At 42.9% G+C, this 23,630-nt stretch overlaps 1 protein-coding gene across 14 annotated transcripts in view; it reads right to left on the bottom strand.

Annotated features, from left to right (window-relative positions):
• The window catches only part of Birc6 (baculoviral IAP repeat containing 6), a 189,582-nt gene extending 185,153 nt beyond the window's left edge, over positions 1 to 4,429 (bottom strand). For 8 of the 14 annotated variants that reach the window (XM_075955194.1, XM_075955186.1, XM_075955195.1 and 5 more), the window contains exon 1: positions 3,917 to 4,320. In XM_075955194.1, coding sequence (XP_075811309.1) covers positions 3,917 to 4,250 — 334 coding nt within the window. In that variant the 5' untranslated portion in view covers positions 4,251 to 4,320. Of the gene's footprint in view, positions 1 to 3,916 lie in introns of all 14 variants that reach the window. The other 6 variants (XM_075955189.1, XM_075955188.1, XM_075955190.1 and 3 more) reach the window with 3 other exon arrangements.
• Between the last annotated feature and the right edge of the window lie 19,201 nt (positions 4,430 to 23,630).

The raw sequence follows: 23,630 nt of genomic DNA, 5'->3' as shown, positions 1-23,630 counted from the left end.
CTTTATACAGCTGTGGCTGGCCAGGAACTCACTCTGTAGACCAGGCTGGCCTCGAATCTCTGCTGCCTGAGTGCTAAGGTTAAAAACACCATACTCAGATTCCCAAAATACTAACTTTTTTTTTTGAGACAGAGTTTCCCTATGTAGCCCTGGCTGTCCTGAAACTCATTCTGTACACCAGAAAAATATCAACTCTTAAATACTATAATATTTGCATTTTCCTAACCCTGTTTATCCTAACAACTCTTAGTCTAGTAAAATTATATGTATAAACATTTTATATCAGATAGAGAGAATTTGAAAACATTGACAGACAGTTGAAAAATTATCACAGCATTCGGGAAGCAAAGGCAGGTGAATCTCTGTGAGTTAGAAGTCACCATAGTCTACAGAATGAGTTCCAGGACACCCATGGCTATACAGAGAAACTCTGTCTTGAAAACAATTTTAAAAAATTAAAAATAAAAATAAAAAATTATCCCCAATTTAGACCCAAACTAAGTAAATACATGTAAATCCTGCTTCAATTCTTTAACTTCCAATGCACACTAACAAACTACCCACAACTCTACAAACTGAATCCCAATACCACTGTCAACCAATAAAATTCTATATGGTTACCCAGTTATGTATCCCAACAAAGACAGCTTTCTCTAGTACAGAAAAATCTATGTCTCTTAGATTGAAAAAAGCAACTAAATTAAGACCATAGTTACAAACAGTACCTATTCCCTATTTCTTAGAACTAACTGTTGAGCAGGGCAGTGATGGCACACACCTTTAATCCCAGTACTCGGGAGGCAGAGACAGGCAGCGGATCTCTGTAAGTTCAAGACGAGTCTGGTATACAGAGTTCCAGGCTCCAAAGCTATAGAGAAACCCTGTCTTGGGATAAAAACAAAACAAAACAAAAAAGGAAAAAAACTGTTACCCACAAAATACCTACATATTCCAGGTTAAACATGGAATGCGGCATTCCTGCCCCCATCATCTGAACAATTAGATACAATTACCCTACACAACCTCAGCTAAGCATTATTCATAAGAAATGTTCCTTTTCATATACATACATATACATATATGTATATGTTTTAGAATTGACCTACTGTTACTTCCAAAAGTTTTCCTACAGTCCTTTTATTCTGTCAGCTCTAACTTCTCTATGAATATTCCTATTTCTCATTTCTCTGAGTGTGAACATGTGTGTGTGTGAGAGAGAGACACACACAGAGAGAGAGAGAGAGAGAGAGACAGAGACAGAGACAGAGAGAGACAGAGACGCTATTTTCAGGTACCCACAGAGTTTTCAGACACAGTGCTGATGGAAACCTAACTCAGGTCCTCCAGAAAAGCAGCAAGTGCTCTTAACCACCAAGCCAATCTCTCCAGCCCCATCTACATATTTTTTAAACTCAGTCTTTATGAATGGCCATATGAAAGCGCATATCCCCATTAGTGTTATTTAATGTATCTATTTTTGCATTCATATTATTATATACCTACAACCTTCCTCCTCTATCACTAAGGTGAATATTGTCTTTCTGTATACAGCAGACTAACAGGAAAACTTTCTTGGTTTTTCGGGGGTTTTTTTTGTTTTGGTTTTTCGAGACAGGGTTTGTCTGCAGCTTTGGAGCCTGTCCTGAAAAGACAGGATTTCTCTGTGTAGCTCTGGAGCCTGTCCTGGAACTCTGTAGATCAAGCTGTCCTTGAACTCACAGAGATCCACCTACCTCTGCCTCCAAAGTGCTGAGATTAAAGGAGCACACCACCACTGCCCAAACTCTGACACACATTATTGTTCTGGAACATGGCCTCCAGACAGGAAAAACCATCCCAACTAAACTGTCTATCCAAAACACTTAATACTTTTGCTAATAAATTTTTTTGTAAAAATCCTAACACCGGGTTGGAGGAAAAACTCATCCTGTAAGAGAACTTGCTGCTCTTTCAGAGGACCAGAGCTCCATTCTCAACACCCAAGTCAAGAGACTCACAAGCACCTGTAACTACAGTTCCAGGGGATCCATATTGTCTTTTTACCTCTATGGGCACCTGCATACTCATGTCAAATACTCAAACAAACAGTCATATACATAAATAAAAATAAAATAAAAAGAAACCCACGCCTGGAGTGGTGGCTCACTCCCTAAATCCCAGCACTCTGGGGAACTCCCAAGTTCGAGTCCAGTCAGCTCTACATAGTGATTTCCTGTCCCAAAGGGAAAAGAAAGAAATCCTAAAATATATATAATTAGACACCATTTATCCTCAATTAGAAATTGTGAAACTATTAGATAATTGATTAAAAGTATAAACATGTATGAAAATGATAAAACCAAATTTAAGTATTTAAGAGAGGGGAAGAAAAGGTCAGTGAAATGCAACTCAGGAGCCAGGGCAAACATCTGTATTTGCAATATCTTATTTCTTATGCCAAGTAGGAGAATACATGACCATTTGCAATTAAGTCATTTCCATATTTAACATATTTTAAATGAATTTTAAAAAGAGTCAATGATTCATGAACATCTGCCTCTCTGACACAATAACAACCTGTTATATCTAAGTTGCAGTAGGTGAGCATTGCTACATCTGGGCCATCCATCCTGTCATTTACCTAAGCCAAGAAAAGGAAAATTTACAAGCCTACCATCTCAAACTTTCTCTTAGACATCTCTTAAATATATTACAGGTTTTCACGCTGTAACTATACATAACTAGTTCTTTCACAAGTCAACAAAGATTAACGTCTCTAATTTCATCTTTATATCCCTAAATTGCCATTTATTCTTATGCCTTATTACTCACACAATAAGCTTACCCCTGTAAGTCTGCGTAAAATAACACAAAGTGAATGGTAGAATACATAACTACTTCCATTTGGTTAAATGCACTTAGATACAGTTTATCTCTATGCAAGAGTTTAAACCCACTGATAAACGAACTTCTCCATTTTAATCTTTAACATCAAAATTAAGACACCATATATCCACAAATGAAATGGCATCTCAGCAAATAACTTAGGGCAATCAATCCCAAGTCTGTCCACTGAACAAGTCCTATTCCTGAACCCACGTTTACACCACCCAGTACTCTTCCCTCCAAAGTGGAGAAGATTCAGACAGCCTCCCAAATACCAATTTCTAGCTCTCTGTGGTGAAACTAGTTCAAACGTCCTGAAGTTTCACGGATTTACAAGGGGCCTAGACTTCTTGACCCTGGAAAGATGGGAGCCCAGAGCTAGGGGGCCCTGTCTAACCTTCCTTGCACTCTGCGAGTTCATCAGACGTCCACGCAACAGTTCAGACAGCTGGCCCTCCCCACCCCCACCCCACCCCAGCCCACCCCAACCCACCCTCATCCGGACGCACTCCAGAGGGCACCGCACTTGCGAGGACGGGAGAACAGCCGACGGGCCACTACTCCCCGGGAAAGGAGGGCTAAACAGCCGAGAGCTCCACAGCCAGCTCGGAAGCTTCCCGCCCCTTGCCTCCGGCTACCCACCTCTCCCGCCACAGCTAAGTCTACCAGCCCTTCCCTTCTGGTCCAGCCCGGAGCTGCTCCAAAACCTCGTCCAAGAGCCCAGCGAGAGCCTGGCCCTCTCCGGCGCAGACCTCCTGAGGCCTCCTGACCTCTCCGCACAGGGCCAGGCAGGTCCAGGCGCACAAGGCCCGGAAAGCAACTCTCGGAGCACCCCGCCTCACCGGGCCCTCGCCCCCAAACGCTGCGCTAAACAGAGAGTCCGAAGGTCCTCCGCCGTAGCTTCCGGGCCTTCGTGCCATCGCCGGCCCTCCCGCTTCCCGCTGCCATCCAGAGGCCGAGCCCCGGGGCTGGGTGGCTTCGTTGCCCAGCATCCCGATCGCCCGGCTCCGCCCGCGACAGACCCAGCCCCCGCCCGGCGTGCCGCGCTCACCGCTGAGCGCTGAGGCCTGAAGGGTAGCCCCCGACGTGCCGTCGATGACTTTGATGGTCCCGCGGCTGGTGACGGCCAGGATGGCGTTGAGCGCCGGGTGGTAGGAGAGGCTGTGCAGCCCGTCGGCGTCGCAGCGCATGCAGCCATCCCGCAGCACCAGCCACTCGGAGACCCCGGCCGCCCCCGCCCCTGCCGCCGCCGCCGCGGAGGAGCAGCTCGGGCCCGAGGCCTCCGCAGCCGCAGCCGCCATCTTCCGGCCTGCCCTCAGCACAATCACACTGGGAAGCGGCTCAGTGACAGTCCCGGGAGGTGCAGCACCACAGCCAGTCACCATCCGGGGCCAGGGGGCAAAGCGGAGCGCGTTAGCCGGAAGTGAAGTCAAGCGCCCGCACGCACGGGGAACGTCGGCCGCCGGGCCGGCCAGGCCAAGCGGGCTGGGAGGCTGACGGGGGAGGGGAGAGAGGCCGCACCACCAGAGGGGCAGGGGCGCCGAGGGCGGAGCATGCGCTGGAGCGCCCGCAGGGTCGAGCGCTGAGGGAAGCGGATAAGGAGGACGAGCGGAGGAACAGGGAAGGCGGGGCGGGGGCGGGACCCGGCAAGGTGGACATGCGCGGAAGGGCTCGCCGGCCGTGGAGGGGGCGGGGCCGGGGAAACTCCGCGCTTGGAGCATGCGCGGTAGGGCTCGCGCGTGCCACGCGCCGCTGCTCCGGCCAGCCCTGCGTCCTCAACGTCCCAGTTTCTTCCTGCGAGCCCCGGGAGTGGCAGCGGCCGAAGTTCCGCCCGGCGCGTGGCAGGGAGGGCGGTGCTGGGTCCAGTGGATTTCCGCTAGGCGGATCCGGCCCGCGCGACCTGTCTGGTGCGCCCAGAGGTCCCTTCGTGTTAGGGCGGCTGCTCCCCCGGTTCTCAGCTGGAGGGGGCGGGGGAGGGGGGGACAGCGGATCCGGAAGCAGGCCTCGATCGGTGCACACCACTCTTGTAGAGCTTTGAGGAACTGAACCTGATTTTTCCGACGCCCGCACTAGTTCCAGATCTTTTGTTAAGCAGAAACGCACGTTCTTGAGAGGTTCTGGAGACCGTACAGTTCAGTCTTGTGTTTTGAAGTTTCCGTTTTGGAGGGGTAGTCAACTAAGTAATCATCCGCTTTTGAAGAATAACTTTTTTTAAACTTGATGTTGAAACAGTTACTAGAGTCAATCCCTTGGAGTTACAGTGTAACGGTGCCTGGGTGTGGTCACACATGCCTGGAATCCCAGTCGTAAACAGGAATGCTACGAATTCCAGGCAAGCCTGTGCTGTATGACAAAATCCTCTCGAAAAAAGTTAGTGGGCAAGATGATTCAGTAGCTTAGGAGAACTGCTGCTCCTCCAGAGAACCTCAGCCTGAGGTTGAGTTCCCAGTACTCGGGTTGGAAGGCTCAACACTAACTCCACCTCTAAGGGATCTGCACCCTCTTCTGTGCTCTGGGTACCTGCACTCACTGGGATGTGGACTCACCGAATTAGGAAGTAGAGATAAGAAGGCAGGAGTTCAAGGTCATCCTCTAACACAGGACTTGAGGTCAGTTTAAGCTACAGGAAAAGACCATTGTGAAACCTAGTTATTAGCTTCATACATTCCTGCAGAGCAGATATTTGTGCATTATCCCAATTAACTCTAAGCCTGTTTGTTCATGTACAGCGTTATTTGTTCTACATATTGCTTTTATTTTAAAGGACTTATGAGTGTTTTGCCCCCAGGTGTGTGGACCGCACGCATGCCTGATGCTTACAGAGGCCAAAAGAGGGCAGCAGATCACCTGAACTGGAGTTAACAGCTGCCCGGTGGGTCTGAGGACCAAACCCAGGTCCTCTGCTAGAGCAGCAAGTGTTTTTAACTTCTGGGTGATCTCCCTCGTCCCGCTCTGTTTTGTGACAATATCTCAGGTAGCACAGTGTGACTTTAAATTTACTGTGTAGCTTGAACTTGGCGTCCCCTCGCCTTCACCACAGGTGTAGACCATGATGCTCTGATTCCTCACTCAAGACAAATGAAAGTGATAAAATTTTATGACAGCTTGCTTCACTAATAGAAAGTAAAAGTAATGAAAATGCAGACCTTAATGCCTTGTCCATGATCATCCCATCTGTGGGCTACTGCTAGAAGACACTAAGAGCTTGAACTCAGGCAGTTTGATTTGAAAACCTATAGTGCTTACACAAACTTCCTTCTCAAAACATTTCTTCAAGGTCTGAAGTTGATGAGGCTACAACTGCCCTTAATCACTCAAGAAATGAGTGTCCTTTTTAAATAGTTTATTTAACTTTATTTTATGTGCACTGGGGTGAAGGTGTCAGATTCCTCTGGAACTGGAGTTACAGATAGTTGTGAGCTGCCGTGTGGGTGCTGGGAATTGAACTGCTCAACTGGTAGAATAGCCAGTGCTCTAAACCACTGAACCATCTCTCCAGCCCCTAGGAGTATCCTTTCTTAAACCATTAACAATTGAGTAGAAATTATAAAAAGATATTATTTGAAAATGTTTTCAAAATCCCTTTTGACCAAACTATCCATTAATTGGACTGGTTCTTCTGAACAGGCCTCTGTTTTGTTGGTAAGAAAGCCTTGCCCCCAAACTGGACTACTACATTTAAAATAAGTGCATTTTAATGTATACTACTGAGTAGATAGTTACAGTCTGTTAGTCTGTAACTTTTTATTTGCTTGTTTGCTGGTTTGGAGACAGGTTCTTGCTGTGTACCCCTCACTGGCCTTAAACTCACTGTGCAGACCAGGCCCCCTGTGACTCTGAGGCTTCTGCTCTGCTTCCCAAGTGCTGGTAATAAAGACATGGATAGGTTTTTCTTAACGAGAAAAACGTGTTTCTGTCACATGACCTTAGACTGCTTTTATCAGGAAGCTAGCATTCTCCAAAGCTAATTAATCATAAGAGGTTTGGAAATAAACCATCTCTGTAATCAAACCTTGAAACAACTGGCCCAGTATGACTCCTCTGTGGCTTTGGACTTAACACCGGTATATCAAACCATCTAATATCACCTGTAACAAGGAATCTTATTTAACCATTTTGGTAAGAAAATTACTAAGCTCAAATGAGCATAGGCCCTTGAAACATATTTCAAATCACACTCTTTATATTAACTTATTTCTGTGTTTTGTTTAAGAACTAAATGAGATCCCAAAGGCTGCAGATAAGAAGTTCAAGACACAGGTTAGAAATGATAATAAAAATAGAACTGAGGGTCCAGAGAGATGGTTCAGCAGTTGAGAGCACTGCTGGCTTTGCTTCTAGAGGACCAGGTTCAATACCCAGCACTCATGTGATGGTACACAACTGTAACTCTGTGACCAGGGGATCCTCCTTCCAGGCTTCCTGTGACAGTAGGCACAGACATACATGCCAGCAGAAGACCCATAAAAAACAAAATCTTAGACTAGCCTGAGCTATATACTGAGTTCCAATTCATCATGGGCTAGAAAGTTATCACTATATCAAAAAAAAAAACATGATGAAGGAGGTGAGGAGAAAGTAAAAGAAAAATGACATTGGACAAGACTAATTAAAATTCAACATCACACTCATGGCACATGCTTTTAATTGCTGCACACAGGAGGCAGAGGCAGGCAGATCTCTGTGAGTTCGAGGCCAGCCTGGTCTACAAAGCAAGTTCTAGGACAGGCTCCAAAAGACTACATAAAAACTCTGTCTCAGAAAAAAGAAAGAAAGAAATCCAACCTCACCGTAGTGTTGATGTGTTTCAAGACAAAGACTCTCAACACAGAAAACCACACTGTTTTCACAGCTAGTCTGTTTTGAAGTGACAGCCTTTGGATGGCTCCAGTTAACCATTTTGAGCACAGGTAAAAAGGAAGTAGAAAGTCCTCACGGCAGTCGTTCTGGGAAGGAATTTGTATGTGCAGAAGAAAACGAGCACACAGAAATAGGCCTGTCTGATGCAGAAAAAGCACTTGACAAAATCCAACACCCATTCAGGGAATAAAAATCAAACTAAAAATAGAGAAAATTTTCTTCTACTTGATAAAAAGCATCTACAAAGAAATTATTCCATGTTCGGTGACAGCAAGGCTGGGGAGCGCCAGTTCTGCTGAGGCTGTCATCTCGTTGTCCTTTCCCCACCACTCCTCACCTCAAAGCCACTCAAGGAAATGATTTGACTCCCCCCACCATAAAGAAAAAAGGAAACTATAAGCCTGGTGGTATTGATGCACATCTTTAATACCAGCACTCAGGAGGCAGAGGCAGGCAGATCTCTGAGTTTGAGGTCAGCCTAGGCCTTAAGAGTGAGTTCCAGGACAGCCTGGGCTACACAAAGAAACCCTGTCTCAAAAAAAAACAACAAAATACTGGATGGTTTTCCTCTAACATTAGAAGGGAAGGAGGATAACCACTCCCACAATTTTCAAACACAGCACTTAAAAGTTCTTGAATTTACTGAAAAATCCCTGCAACCGTACAAGAGAAGGAAATGAGAGGAGAAAAGGCTGTTTCTTCATCTTCCTCTCTGTACCTGTGTTGCACTGGTGAGAAGCGGGCAGCAAGGGAACTGAGTAGCTCTAGACTAGCTGGCTGATTAACAGTGGAACCTCTGCCCAGTGGGAGGCCTGAGTAAAGAAAGACACAGAGCAGTGCTTCTCCACCTCCCTAACGCTGTAACTCTTTAATACAGTTCCTCATGTTGTGGTGACCCCCAACCATAAAGTTATTTGTTGCTACTTCGTAACTGTAATTTTGCTAGTTATGAATTGTAATGTAAATATTTGATATTCAGGATGGTCTTAAGTGACCCTTGTAAAAGGATCATTCAACCCCAAGATTGAGAACCACTGCACAAGGGGCAAAAGATGTAATTTTCTGGTTAAGAGCATTTGCTGCTCTTCAGTGCACCAGAGTTTGGTGCCTAGCACCTACACCATGTAACTAACAACTGCCTGTAACTAGAGTTCCAGATGACCAATGCCCTTTCTGACCTTGGGCACCTGCACACACATAGCACACACGCATCCCTAATGATGAAGCCTCATATGTACAAGGCCCTTAGTTTAATCTCCAGCACAACAGAGAAATAAAGACTAAGACTTTGATAAATAGTAAGAGGGACTATGAGTGTATGCCTGAGGGCAGACCAGAGCTAGAATTACAGCACATTGATTATTACATTCTGTAAAAGTAAAGGAACACAAATACACATACTATTGAGTCATGCATAAACACTGCAATAAAAAATGCTTGAGGGTGAGAAAGACATCTGTAGGGTTAGCAAGATGGCTTAGTAAATAAAAGAATTTGTTACCAAGTCCAAATGCCTGAGTTCAATCCCAAAATTCTAATTGTTAGGAAAGAATCAACTCCCAGAAGTTGTTCACTCTCTTTCTCTCTCTCTCATTTTTCCCCTAATTAGTGTCTTCTCAGACATGATAATGCTACATGAAATTCCAGTGCTTGCCTATCCAAGACCAGGGAGAAACTTGATTCTATCAAAGATAGCCCAGCAATCATTCATATTTCCTGAGCCTTTCCCCTCCCATTGTACAGCTTAGCTAATGGAATCAGAAAAGAAGTCATCAAACTGCCACCAGTGGTCTGGGATGCAGTCATTATCTGCATCAGAGATAAAAGAAGCCATCTCAGTGCCTGAGTGGGGCTAACCCAGGTGGGTGCTGGTGTTGGGATATTTGTTCACACTGACACTCTGAGACTGATAATAAAGTCTACCTTGAATCAGAGGATGGAGTCAGCTGACTGGAATTAGCCATAGAGATTTTGGAGGACCCAGATGGGGGGCTCAGGAGAGGCTTAGAGAGATTCACAGCCCTTTCAATATGGAGAGTAAGGGTCAGCTGATTGTTCTTTCACCACACTTTGGTTCTTTCAGATTTTTTTACCCCAATATCTGATTCCTGAGTTTTTATTGATAGTAGAATGACTTATATAAATGCATCATCCAGCCGGGCGGTGGTGGCGCACACCTTTAATCCCAGCACTTGGGAGGCAGAGGCAGGCGGATCTCTGTGAGTTCGAGACCAGCCTGGTCTACAAGAGCTAGTTCCAGGACAGGCTCCAAAACCACAGAGAAACCCTGTCTCGAAAAAAAAAAAAGAAAGAAAGAAATGCATCATCCAGGACCCAACATGGGGCATCAAATGAAGTTTGACTTTCTTGTTGGACTTTCTTTAGGGGACCACCAACTTCCAAATAATGACACGGACCTATCATTAATTATGGAAGAATCGTCTTTAGTTTAGGCTTGTTCCCAATTAGCTCTTATAGCTTAATTAACCAGATTCTATTAATCTAAGTTCTGCCATGTGGCTTTTCACCTCTCCTCCATTCTGTATGTCCAAGTCCCTCCTTGTTTTGCTGGTGCCTCCCTCACATGCCTAGATTCATCCCAAGTTCCTCCTTCTGTTTGGAAGTCCTGCCTAACCTCTTCTGCCTAGCTATTGGCCATTCAGCTCTTTATTAAACCAATCAGGTGCATTAGGCAGGCCAGGTAAAACAGCAACACATCTTTACACAGTTTGCTCAAATATCCCTTAACATCTTGGTGCACCTTTTGTTTTTTAAGAAATTGCTTTGTCGGGGCTGGAGAGATGGCTCAGAGGTTAAGAGCACTGACTGCTCTTCCAGAGGTCCTGAGTTCAATCCCCAGCAACCACATGGTGGCTTACAGTCATCTGTAATGAGATCTGGTGCCCTCTTCTGGCCAGCAAGCATAAAGACAGACAGAACACTGTATATATAATAAATAAATAAATACATTTAAAAAAAAGAAAAAAAGAAATTGCCTTGTGAACTACCCTCCTTCTATTTGTGTGTTCCTGTGTGCCATACTGAGATTATTCTCTGTTTCCAACAACCTGTGTAGTGGAAGGCCATACATGACATGACAATTCAAACAGGGGAAATTCCATAAAGTCCAACTCCTAGATAAAAAGCTACAGACAATCAAAGGCTGCTAAGAACGTCTTAATTAGAATTTCTATTGCTGTGAAAAGATACCATGAGCATAGCAACTCTTATAAAGGAAAACATTTCATTGAGTCTGGCTTACAGTTTCAGAGGTTTAGCCCATTATCATCCTGGAGGGACATGGCAGTATATAGGCAGACATGGTGGTGGAGAAACTGAGAGTTCTACATCTTGATCCTCTGGTGACAGGAAGTGAGTTCTGTGTTCTATACTGGTCATAACTTGAGTAAAAGAGACCTCAAAGCCCACCGGTAGAGTGACACACTTCCTCCAATAAGACCACACCTCCTCCAACAAAACATCTCCCAATAGTGCCACTCCCATTGGGGGCCATTTTCTTTCAAACAGCTATAGAGAGGGAAAATTGGTCTTCTTCAGGGACAAGACCCCTGATGGATAGATTATCCAATCCCAATTACACAGCCATAAACTCATGTATATAATAGTAACATTAAGTGGACTCTGTAGGTTGCATATCTATATATAATATGTGTTACAATAAAAGTTATACAAGAAGAGGTCATGAATGTGAGAGGAAATAGAGAGAGGCAGAAGTGATTTTGTGTGTTGGGGGGGGTTATTTCAAAACAGGGTTGCTCTGTGTAGCACTGGCTATCCTGGAATTCACTCTGTAGGCCAAGCTGGTCTCCACCTCAGAGATCCACCTGCCTGTTTTTGCCTCTCCTGTGCTGAAATACATAAAGATATATACCACCACACCCCGCAGAAAAGATTTAAATATAATAATAATGTATGAAATTCTCAAAATCCAAAAAAATTTACTTAATAATAATGTAACATGATTGGTAATGACTCACTAGACTTGCAAAGCTGAGACAGGAAGAATGCCAGGATTTGGAGGCTAGATAATTGTTGTCCAAGCCCATGTTATTTTGTAAAGCTCTTTTATAAACTTGTTTTTCCAGATTCTTGATCTTGCACCCTCATAGCAGATCCTGTACACAGGGCTCATGCTACCAGACTTACTCCCTTCCATCTGTCATCCAGGAATCTTGTCTGGCAGAAACATTTTACTACCTATCTGATAGATGATCCTGCAGGAGAGACTTGGAGCTGAGACAACATTGGGCAGGGGAACCACCTTGCCACCTTGGACAGACTACTTAGTTGTGGTTTTTTTGGTTTGTTTTGTTTTGGTTTTGGTTTTTTGAGACAGGGTTTCTCTGTGGCTTTGGAACCTGTCCTGGAACTAGCTCTTGTAGACCAGGCTGGTCTCGAACTCACAGAGATCTGCCTGCCTCTGCCTCCAGAGTGCTGGGATTAAAGGCATGTGCCACCATCTCCTGTCTTCTGTTTAAAACATACCCTTGAGGCTAGAGAGATAGCTCAGCAGTTAAGAACACTTGATCATCAATTCCACCTACAGAGAATTTAACCCACCTACATTCCTGAGTACTGGTGGATGCATGCACATACACACACACACAAATAAATAAATTTTAAACACTAGCACTTGTGGGATTACTGTATCCCTTTGTCCCTCTTCCCAATATGGCCATACTGACTAACTCATATTTTCACTATTAATTAAATTATTGAGGATAAATAGCCATGATGACTTGCTGGAGCACAGCCTGTGACCCCAAGTTAAATATCACTTGTTCACACACACACACACACACACAAACACACAACATAGAAAACATAAGGAGGACTAGTTAGCAAAAGGGAGGCAATAGCAGAGTCTGAGGGGAGCAAGAGACAGTAACGGAAATGAATTCAATCGAAATACTTCATTTATATGTATAAAAATGTCATGATGAAATCCATTGTGCACAATTAATACATACTATCAAGAACTAAATAACAAGTTCTGGGGCAGCCAAGGCTACACAGAGAAACCCTGTCTCAAAAAAATAGAAAAAAAGAAAGGAAAGGAAAAGAAAGAAAAAACGTGAGAAATGTGTGGTGTTTTTTTTTCTATTAAAGATGGATAACCCATCAAGGGCCACTATTTGAAAAATTCCCCCACCTTACAGAATTTTTCTGAAAATCTTTTAATCTCCCAAATTGTTAAAACTTTCATTTCCCAGCACTTAAGAGGCAAAGACAAGGAGGATCTTTGTGAGTTCAAGGTCAACCTAGTCTACATAGTGATTTCTGAGACAGACAGGGCTATACAGAAAGACCCCGTCATAAAAACAAAACAAAACAAAAACGCATTGAAAAGTGAAAAAAAAAACCCTTTTGTTCTATAGCTAGAGAGATGGCTCATGGTTAAAAGCACTGATGTCTACTCTTCCAGAGGCCCAGGGCTTGATTCCTAGCACTCATGTGGCAGCTCACAACCATCTGTAGCTCCAACTCCAGGGCACCTAACAATCTCTTCTGGCCTCTGTGGGAACCGCACACGTGTGGCGCACAGGAATACTTACAGGCAATGCACTCATACATATAAAATAAAAATGAATAAGTGTAAATACTTTTAAAATTTGTTTATGCAAAGGCCAAGTTGTATTCCAGGAACTTGGAGACTGTTGTGCCCGTGTGACAAGACACCCAAAACGAGACCACTACAGAGTCGTGTCTGATGCAAACACACAGGGGTTTATTGATTACAAGTCAAACTCATTCCATCATCCAGAGCTCTGATGCAGTGGGTGACCCCGAGTCTCTGGGGTAAGGGGTTTGTAAAGGAAAACATAAGCTCAAGCAGGATGGTACATGCCTTAGCATGTCTGGATGGGACAAGGATTAGGTAAGGGTAGGCGACCTTTGATGTCATTGACTACAGTTTAATGGAACTTGTTAACAAGGCTAACAGAAAACCATAAGGACACAAATGCTGTTTACCTAAGTTTATTATTGGCTACCCCCCACCTCAGGATGAGCTCACCTTGACATGGGCCCTAGCAGTGTGTAGTCTTTCTTGAAACTGTATGTGTTTTTTCCTGTAACTAAATTCAATCCAGATCAAGTCCTGTCTAAAATGGAGTTCTTTCTCAAGATGGAATCTGTCTTGTCCTTTCAATGACCAAGAGCAGTAGACCACCTCCCCCATTTTCTTCATTGCCTATGAATACACCAATCCCATCAGTTTGTGTGGTTGAGCTCCTACCAAAGGGATAAAAATGGTTGCCACCTGTTGTGGGAATATTTGTATACACTGTAAAGATGTGTCTCTGATGCCAGGCGGTGGTGGCACACACCTTTAATCCCAGCATTTGGGAGGCAGAGGCAGGTGTATCTCTGTGAGGCCAGTCACATTTACAGAGCAAGTTCTAGGACAGGCAAGACTACTCTGAGAAACCCTATCTCAAAAAACAAAAACAAACAACAAACTAACCAAACAAACAAAAAAGATGCGTCTTTGCCTAAGGCACCTGCTTATTGGTTTAATAAAGAACTAAATGGCCAATAGCTAGGCAGGAGAGACTAGGCAGGACTTCCTGAGAGAAAGGAAACTCTGGGATGAAGGAAGGTGGAGATGCAGAAGAAGCATGATGGGCAAATTATCAGCCACATGGAAGAACATAGATTGAAAAATATGTGTTAATTTAAGTTATAACAACTAGGTAGAGACAAGCCTAAGCTAAAGGCCGAGCTTTTACAACTAATAACAAATATCTATGTCCTTATTTGAGAGCTGGCAATCCAAGAATAGTACAATGAGAAAATACTACAAAACCACCAGTGTTAGAATAAAAACTAAGTGGTACTTTAATCCTAGCACTCAGGATATAGAAACTGGAGAGTATGAGGCCAGCCTGGTCTACATAGTATGTATCAAAACAGTCAGGACTAAATAGAGACCCTGTCTCAAAACAAAATAACAACAACAAAAAACAAGCAAACAAAAAAAATAAATACCAAAAAACAAAACAAACAAACAACAACAACAAAATTAAACCCCTAAAAACTGAGTTTCCTGCCTGGAAATAAAATTGTTTTGCAGGATTACTTTCTCTTTGTTTGGATACTTCTTTGTATGTCACCAAGAACTTTATTTTCTAACGCAATTTTCTCAAATCATCCTAGATGTTTGTCTAATTAAATAGGAGTTTTTGTCACAAAGAACCTGCAATGACCATTTCGTAACTCTCTTCATTATCATTTGACTGGAAGTAACTCGCAGGCCCCATAGTACATGAATGGAGCTACTGGGGAAAGGGTGCAATGGAATACTGCTCAGTGATAATAACAGATGAGCTATGCTGGGCGGTGGTGGTGTACGCCTTTAATCCAGCACTCAGGAGGCAGAGGCAGGGGGATGTCTGTGAGTTTGAAGCCCGCATGGTCTACAGAGCAAATTCTAGGACAGCCAGGGCTAAACAAAGAAACCCTGCCTCAAAAAAACCACACTAATAATAATAATAATAATAAATGTGCTCTCAAACTACAGATGGAGGGGACCTTGATAAGGCTGCCTACTGTGTCATTTCAACAGCTGTATACAACATTCTGGAAAAAGCAAAACAGACACTGAAGAGGATCCAGGCTCCAGGGAGAGGAAAGACCATGGAGGGCACAGTGGAATTAAGACCAGCCACTACTGTGTATAAAGCATCCAGACACTTAAAGAAATCAGAACCAAAGCATTGTGTGTGATCCCAGCATTCAGGAGGCAGAAAGAGAATTGTAGGGGAGGCTACTTGTACATTCCCTGATGCCCTGAACTGAAATAATCATGCAGAAACTATATTATTTGCAATACTGTTTAGCCAATAGCTTAATTGTATTGCTAGCTAGCTCTTATATCCTAAACTAACTCATCTTCATTAATGTGCATCACCATGAGGTCATGGCCTAATGGCAAATTTGCCTCCTGCCAACAAATTGGGGCCAATGTGGCTAACTAAATTCACTTAAAAACCTGAGAGAGCTTGAAAAGGAACTCTAGACACACCAAAAACAGAGTTTAATGCGGCTTCTTGCTCTGTTTGCTGGCGGAAAGCAGAGATGTGGCTCCTTTAAGAGGTTCCCTGGATCAGCTTTGGCAGTAAAACTAAGCTGCTTCTTTAAAAATGGCAGCTTCCTGGTTCACCAGCATGAACAGCTCTGACCTCTGACTCTTTCAGAAACAAAAACAAGCAAAGAAAAAAGCCAGTGTTGCAAAGTGACTAAGGTGAGGAAGCCTGGCAGGGGGGTTGTGGCATTACATCATAAGCCCTTCTGAAGCAGATAATTTATTTTCCTTTCTTTTTTTCGAGACAAGGTTTCTCTGTGTAACAGCTCTGGAAGTCCTGTAACCTACTCTGTACACCCCCTCCAACTCACAGAGATCCACCTGCCTCTGTCTCCTGAGCACTGGAGTTAAAGGTGTGCCTTACCACCACCACTCGGCTGCTAATTTCTTTTCGAAATTGCCATTTATTTATTTAATTTATTTATTTATCTGGGGTTGGTGCTTGTGTAGAGGTCAGAGAACAACCCTTAGGGTTGGTTGATCCAAATCTTTCACCTTTGGAGGCAGGGTCTCTCATTTCTGCTTCTGTACTGCCTACCCAAAGCTGAATCATAATTTTCCAGGCACAGATAATACAAACAAGATAGAGAATGTTTATGTTCTTAGAGTATGTGAGGAACTTTTAGATATTGGGTATTTTTATACATAATAAAAATATCACAACTAAAGAACTTTTTTCTTTATCCACTGTACTCCCCAAAGAATCATTACTTATTTCTCAGAGATTTCTGGGTAGATGAAGTATTCATTCAATATAACAAACTAAATAAATAAAAACAAATAGTGTTGTAGAATATTATTTTAATTATGTAAAGACGTGTTACAGTTGTTTAATAACGTAAGGATCTGTTACATTTGTGCTCTATTGGTTTTTCTTTTTTCTTTTATTTTTATACAGTGTTCTGTTTGCATGCCAGAAGAGGGAACCCGATCGAATTACAGATGGTTGTGAGCCACCATGTGGTTGCTGGGAATTGAACTCAGGACCTCTGGAAGAGCCGTCAGTGCTCTTAACCTCTGAGCCATCTCTCCAGCCCCCTTGTGCTCTATTAGTTTAATTATGTAAAGATGTGTTACATTTGTTTCACCTTGCCTGCCTAAGGCACCTGATTGGTCTAATAAGGAGCTGAATAGATAGAAGGGGCTGATATGCAAAGAGAATAAACAGAAGAGATTTAGGCTTGAGAAGAATGAGAAAAAAGGAGGATAGAACAAGGGAAAAAGTGAGTGACATGTCCAGGGCCAGGAGTCAGAACAGACAGACACAGAAGCAGTGAAAATAAGATAGATAGAGATAGATAGGAAGGAAGGAAGGAAGGAAGGAAGGAAGGAAGGAAGGAAGGAAGGAAGGAAGGAAGGAAGGGAGGGAGGGAAAAGAGAAGAAAAGAGAAAAGAAAAAAAAGAAAGAAAGAAAAAACCTGGGACAAAATAGTGTAAAGGAACTATCAACAATTCACATCACCTCTGCTGATCAGGGCCACAGCAGTACATGCAAGAACTCTCACTAGGGAGTGGGAAGGTACATCCTGCTACATCATTTCCCCAAGTACAGAATAAGCTGTGGACAGGAAATGCTTCACCCACAGAACAGGTTCTACAGTATCAGAGCAAATACGGGATGTGTAAAGCTTCAGAGAGATGATCGGCACCTAAGGGCTCAGAGGGCTGAATTCTTATCCACGCTTGGATGGTCATTTGGGGTTTTTGATTTGTTTTGTTGAAACAAGGTCTTAATATGTAACCCAGTCCTTGTATTTGTGATCTTCCTGCCTCTACATCCCATGTACTAGGATTTCAGGTCTGTGTCACCAGGTATTTTATAGAAATGATATTTCTTGGACTTGCAAGATAGCTTAGCATGGAAAGTCACTTGCTGTGTATGTCTGATAACCTGAATCCGATCCTTGGAAGTCAAGGCAGGAGAAAACTGACTTCCAAAAGTTGTCCTCTGACTTCCACATGTGCCATGGTATGCGAACATCCGCAGTCATGCACACAGATCATGCATGTACAATCATACTAAGAAATAAAATGAAAATTATGTCATTTTCCAATAAATATCTATTACATTAAAATCTTTATGCTACAAGCCATATAATCTGTTTTCTTCTCATTTTTGTGTATGCATGCAAGTGCATATGGAAATCAGAAGATAACCTTGGGTCTCATTCTTTAGGTGCCCTCCACATTGCTTTAATTTTTTTTTAAATCATTTATTTACTTGGTGGTAGGTGACTGTTATATGACAAAACTTTGCCTAAGGAGCTGCAACACACACAACTACTCATCCTAGACAGGGAGCCCATAATAGACCAAAGTACAGATGCCAACAATTCCAACAAAGTGAGCCCCAGGACAGTCAGCATTGTTTCACAGAGAAACCCTGTCTCGAAAAACAAATGAAAAGAATACATTGAGCCTTTCTTGGCTGCAGAGTGGATCCACCTCTAAGGACTGAACCACTTTCCCTTTGTCCAGGGCTTTTCTGTTTTTTTTTTTTTTTTTTTTTTTTTTTTTGCATGCCATATGAACACAACCAAGTGAACTATATCCCTAGTTTCTTAGCAGCATGTTGGAGAAGGGCCGCTTTTTCGTTTGCTAGCTTAGGCCGAAATAATCTCACAGAAACTGTATTAAGTAAATCATTGTTTGGCTCATTAGTTTTAGCTTATTAGCTAACTCTTATATTAATTTAACCCATTTTTATTAATCTGTATATCGCCTCCTGGCTGTGGTTTACCAGGTAAAGTTCCCAGCATTTGTCTCTGGCGGCTCCATGGCTTCTCTCTGACTCTGCCCTTTTTTCTCCCTGCATTCAGCCTAGCTTTCCCTGCCTACCTAAGTTCTACCTTGCTATATGTCCAAAGCAGTTCCTTTATTCATTAATGGTAATCACAGCACACAGAAGGGACTCCCACATCAGCAGCAGGTTTTAAAAGTGCTTATTCAGTGCAGTCTCTTAACTTGGCATTGTTAGTATGTCAGAATAGGTAACTGTCGGGGAATGAGCCTTTATTGTACACAGCACCGTACGTATTTGCCAGGGAGAAGATAGAATTCATAGCCTTCCACATGCCAGATAAGTGCTCTACTACTGAGGTACACCCCTGGCCTCAATGTAGACTACTTAGCACCATTCCTGGTTTCTACCACCAGATACCAGTAGCACCACCCCTAACACACACAGCAGCAGTGCCGTCTTCAGACACTGAGGCTGTTCCCTTGGGGTGGGAGGCAGGGCAAGACTGTTGCTAGCTGAGAATCACTGTAAAAGTGTATTTATTTTCAAGTTTATTACTACTGTGTCAAATTGTCTGTTTTTTATGTGATGAACTTGAGAAATGTAAAGCACAGTAGATTCTGGTTCTCAGGATAACCATCTTTATCCTGAGTTGCAGTGGAGCACCATTTTCAACTCGCAAATAGCAGAACAAATACAGCTCTGTATTTTTAGCTCAGGGAATTTTGTCTTGAACCACACATGGTTGATAAATATGTGAAATCTAAGCTCTTCAGATTTCACTGGAGTTAACCAGATGGTGTGCTTATGATCTGCCTACAAAATCTTTCCACTCTTTTGAAATAAAAAGCTATTTTTTTTTACTTTCCAGTTTAAAATTATATGCTTTTAGACTCTTTCAAATTAAAAATACAGGGTTCATGAGACGCTAAACTACCATAAGTCTTGTGATAAATCTAAGGGAAATGCCATCTACCTTCTTGTTTTTTATTCTCATCTTCCAATATCCTTACTTAACCTTGGCTTCCACTCCATAACAGAAAACAAACATATACTCCTTATGTGTGCCAAGTAGAATTCGAAATTCTTTTACAAGTATTTAATCTTTTATGTGTCTGTTTTTGAGACAAGATCTTACTGCATAGCTCTGGCTGGCTTGGAACTTGCTATGTAGACCAGGCTAATTCTCTGCAAAAGCAGCAAGCACTCTCAATTCTGATCCACTTTGAGCATTCTCATAGTCTATATTGCAGGTATATATATACAATGACTATACAATTCTGAGGCTCAGGAGAAATTAAGTAACTTGTCAAAGGTCTCATGGGTTAGCAGTGAGGCTGAATAGTCTACTCCAGGCCTAGTCTTTAAACACAAATATTTAAAAATTAAGAGTTAAGGAGGGGGCTGGAGAGAGGGCTCGATGGTGAGGAACACTTGCTGCTCTTTTAGAGGACTTAGGTTCAATCCCAGTACCCTCAGGGTAGCTTATTTATGGAAAGACTGCCTGTAACTCCAGACGTGTTAGATGCCCTCTCCTGGCCTTGATGGGCACCCCCACACATGGCAGACATTCATAGAGACACAAAGATAAAATAAAAATATTTTTTGAAAAAGGTTAAGAAAAGCCTATGCTTGGGCTGGAGAGATGGCTCAGTGGTTAAGAGCATTGCCTGCTCTTCCAAAGGTTCTGAGTTCAATTCCCAGCAACCACATGGTGGCTCACAGCCATCTGTAATGAGGTCTGGTGCCCTCTTCTGGCCTGCAGACATACACACAGAATATTGTATGCATAATAAATAAATAAATAAATATTTAAAAAAAAAAAAAAAAAAAAAGAAAAGCCTATGCTTTAAAATACCTTTTGAGTACTTTGGCTTTAAAGTCATATCCTGTTTTCTGCCTGGGGAGGAAGGGAGCAAGGAATGTGCTATTATATACTACTGGCCTGGGATACAATCCAAGTGACAGACTGGACAAAAAATTGTTTTTGTCCTTTGCAAGGCTGATGATTTGCAGTTGAACCAGACTGTCTTGCCTGTCCCTTCCTGAAGGATGAATTTAAGACCTATAAGGATTTCTAGGCCTTAGTAGATATAGACCTCTGTTGAGTCTGCTGAATAATCCACTGGATGTGATCAGAATTCACCTCAGGCTAAGCTGATGCCCCATATTCTTTTGTGGCTCAAACTTCAAAGTACTCACATGAAGCAAGGAGATTGATATTAAAATAGAAAATAAAGAAGATTATGAGTATCTATTGAGAGAGGGCCTCATGTAGCCAAAGTTATGTACCTACGGATAGCCTTGCATTCTTGTGCATCACACCTACACAAGTGCCCAGGGAGGCCCAGAAGAGGGCTTTAGATCAGCTATGCGGGTACTGGGAATCAAACCTGGGTCCTCCAGAAGAGCAGCCAGTGGTCTGAACTGCTACTCCTCCAACTTTGGGCTTTTGATTTTTTGTTTGTTTGTTTTCAGGTTTTTTGAGAGAGAGTTTCTCAGTAGCTATAAAGCAAGTCCTGGAACCCACTCTGTAGACCAGGCTGGCATTGAACGCACAGAGATCTGCCTGCCTCTGCCTCCTGAGTGCTGGGATTAAAGGTGTGTGCTGCCACTGTCCAGAAGGGCTTCTGATCTTACAAGTATGAACCACCCACCCTACTTGGTTTCTGAGATTCTGTGGACTATCCCCAGGACTTCAGGCATGCTAGGCTAGCACTTTACAGTTAAGCTACAAGCCCAGTCCAGACTGTGATTTTTAGTTAGAATAAAAGGAACACATTCCTTTAAAATTAATGTAGAAACCTTCAGGACGGGGGATATAATTCAGCAGAAGAGCATATACCCTATATGTGCAAGACCCTAAAAACTAATTCCCAACACCAATAAATAAGTGAACCAATTAATTTAATGGGTAACATTAGAATAACTTTAATACCATCTGTCCAGAGAACATTTTTCTTGCTCATAAATATGTTGCTCTTAGGAAGCAAAAATAGTAAGAATGATTTATAAGACAAATCTAATTCTGAGAAGATAGGTGAATTTATTTTGAGACATAAGTATTAGTATGCAAGGTTTGCAGTAGCAAAAAAAAGGATGCTGAACATAGTGGGACATACATTCTTTTGTTGTTGTTTTAAGACTGGTTAGGGGGCTGGAGAGATGGCTCAGTGGTTAAGAGCACTGGTTGCTCTTCCAGAGGTCCTGAGTTCAATTCCCAGAACCACATGGTATCTCAAAACCATCCATAATGAGATCTGGTACCTTCTTCTGGCCTATAAGCATATATGAAGACATAATACTGTATACAAAAATAAATAAATAAATCTTAAAAGGAGCACTGGCTGCTCTTCCAGAGGACGCAGGTTCAATTCCCAGCACCCACACTGCAGCTCACAGTCTCTGTAACTCCAGTTGCAGGAGAACCAACACCATCACATAGACATACATGTATTTTCTAAAAAATGATGGGCTAGCTCTCTGGGGTATGTGGCGCACACCTTTAATCCCAGCACTCGGGAGGCAGAGATAGGCAGCTATCTGTGAGTTTGTGGACCAGACTGGTCTTGAACTCACAGAGATCTGCATGCCTCTGCCTCCTGAGTGCTGGGATTAAAGGGCTTGTGCCACCACCACCCGGCTTTTTTTAAAAAAGATAATTAATTAATGTGTATCGGTGTTTTGCCTGCATGTATGTCTGTGTGAGCATGTCAGATTCTCTAGAACTGGAGTTACAGTTTTGAGATGCTATGTGGGTGATGGGAATTGAACCTGGGTCCTCTTGAATAGCCAGTGTTCTTAACTGCTCAGCCATCTCTCCAGCCCCCTCCCACCTGCTCCTTCTAAAAAGGAACATTATCAATAAGCTCAACCATAATGATCTTTTATAAGCAAAGCATACACAGCTGGTCTTATGAAGATGGCAGATGTTTTTGTTTTATTTTTTTTTTCTTTTGTCTTTTTTGGTTTTTCGAGACAGGGTTTCTCTGTAGTTTTGGAGCCTGTCCTGGAACTAGCTCTTGTAGACCAGGCTGGTCTCGAACTCACAGAGATCTGCCTGCCTCTGCCTCCTGAGTGCTGGGATTAAAGGCGTGCGCCACCACCGCCCAGCTGGAAGCAGCTTTTAAAGCTAGGTCCTGCTTGGGATCTGTGTTTTTCCAGACTTGGTTCTGGGTGCTGCAAACTTACTTGAGCTCTCCAGGATTAGCCAATTCAAAGTGTCAGCTCCCTCTGGCAGCTAGCTAGTGCCTGAGACACATGCATGGCTAACTCTTAAGACTCCTCTGGAAACCAGTAAACATATCAAGAAAAACAGGTCTTTTTTTTTTTCTAACCCAATATGAAGGTCTGGTATAGTCTATCTAAAAATGCATTGACCTTTAATACTCAGAAATAAACCATATAATTAGAGCCTCCCATTTCCAAGATCCCACTAGGCATCTAGGAATGTAAAAATCAAAACAGTGTGGCAATTCTGGTTCAGTGGTACCCAGAAGTTTTATGGATGCCATTTTGGTTTACGCCATATGGTGGCATTAACTAAGACTGTTATGAAGTCACAGGTTCCTTGCCATCTTCATTACATCACTAGTAAGCTAGTACCATGTCATGTGGCTGTTACCATCTTGATGACATCTCTAACCACAATGGTGGCTAAGTTATACAGTTTGTTCCATTTTGATGAGGTCACCAGTTAAGATGGCAACAAACCTTTTTCTTGTGGTTAGCTCAACCCAATGATGACATAAGTCCATTTGCCACCAGAGCAAGAGAGTTAAGTCCCCAAGAGATCCATGCATCTCAGATCAAATTAGCATGGATATGGGAACTCACAGTGTATGTAACTAGGAATGGAGGCCACAAGTAGTAAAGCAAACAAGAAGAAATAATTCCACGATTTCAGCACAAAGAGAGTGAGCCCACATCTTACCATACAAACTGTAACTGGATGTCGAGAGGTGTGATTTGCATTGTTTTGACTGTCCTTCCCTTCCCAAGCACAAGCTGTTGCTGGGAAAGAAACCCACAAAAGATGCACAAGAAATACAGAGGTAT

This window comes from Microtus pennsylvanicus, chromosome 21 (assembly GCF_037038515.1).
Source record: "Microtus pennsylvanicus isolate mMicPen1 chromosome 21, mMicPen1.hap1, whole genome shotgun sequence".
Lineage (NCBI taxonomy): Eukaryota > Metazoa > Chordata > Mammalia > Rodentia > Cricetidae > Microtus > Microtus pennsylvanicus.
Note: the sequence above shows the minus strand (reverse complement) of the source record. Positions and strands in the feature narration are given on the sequence as shown.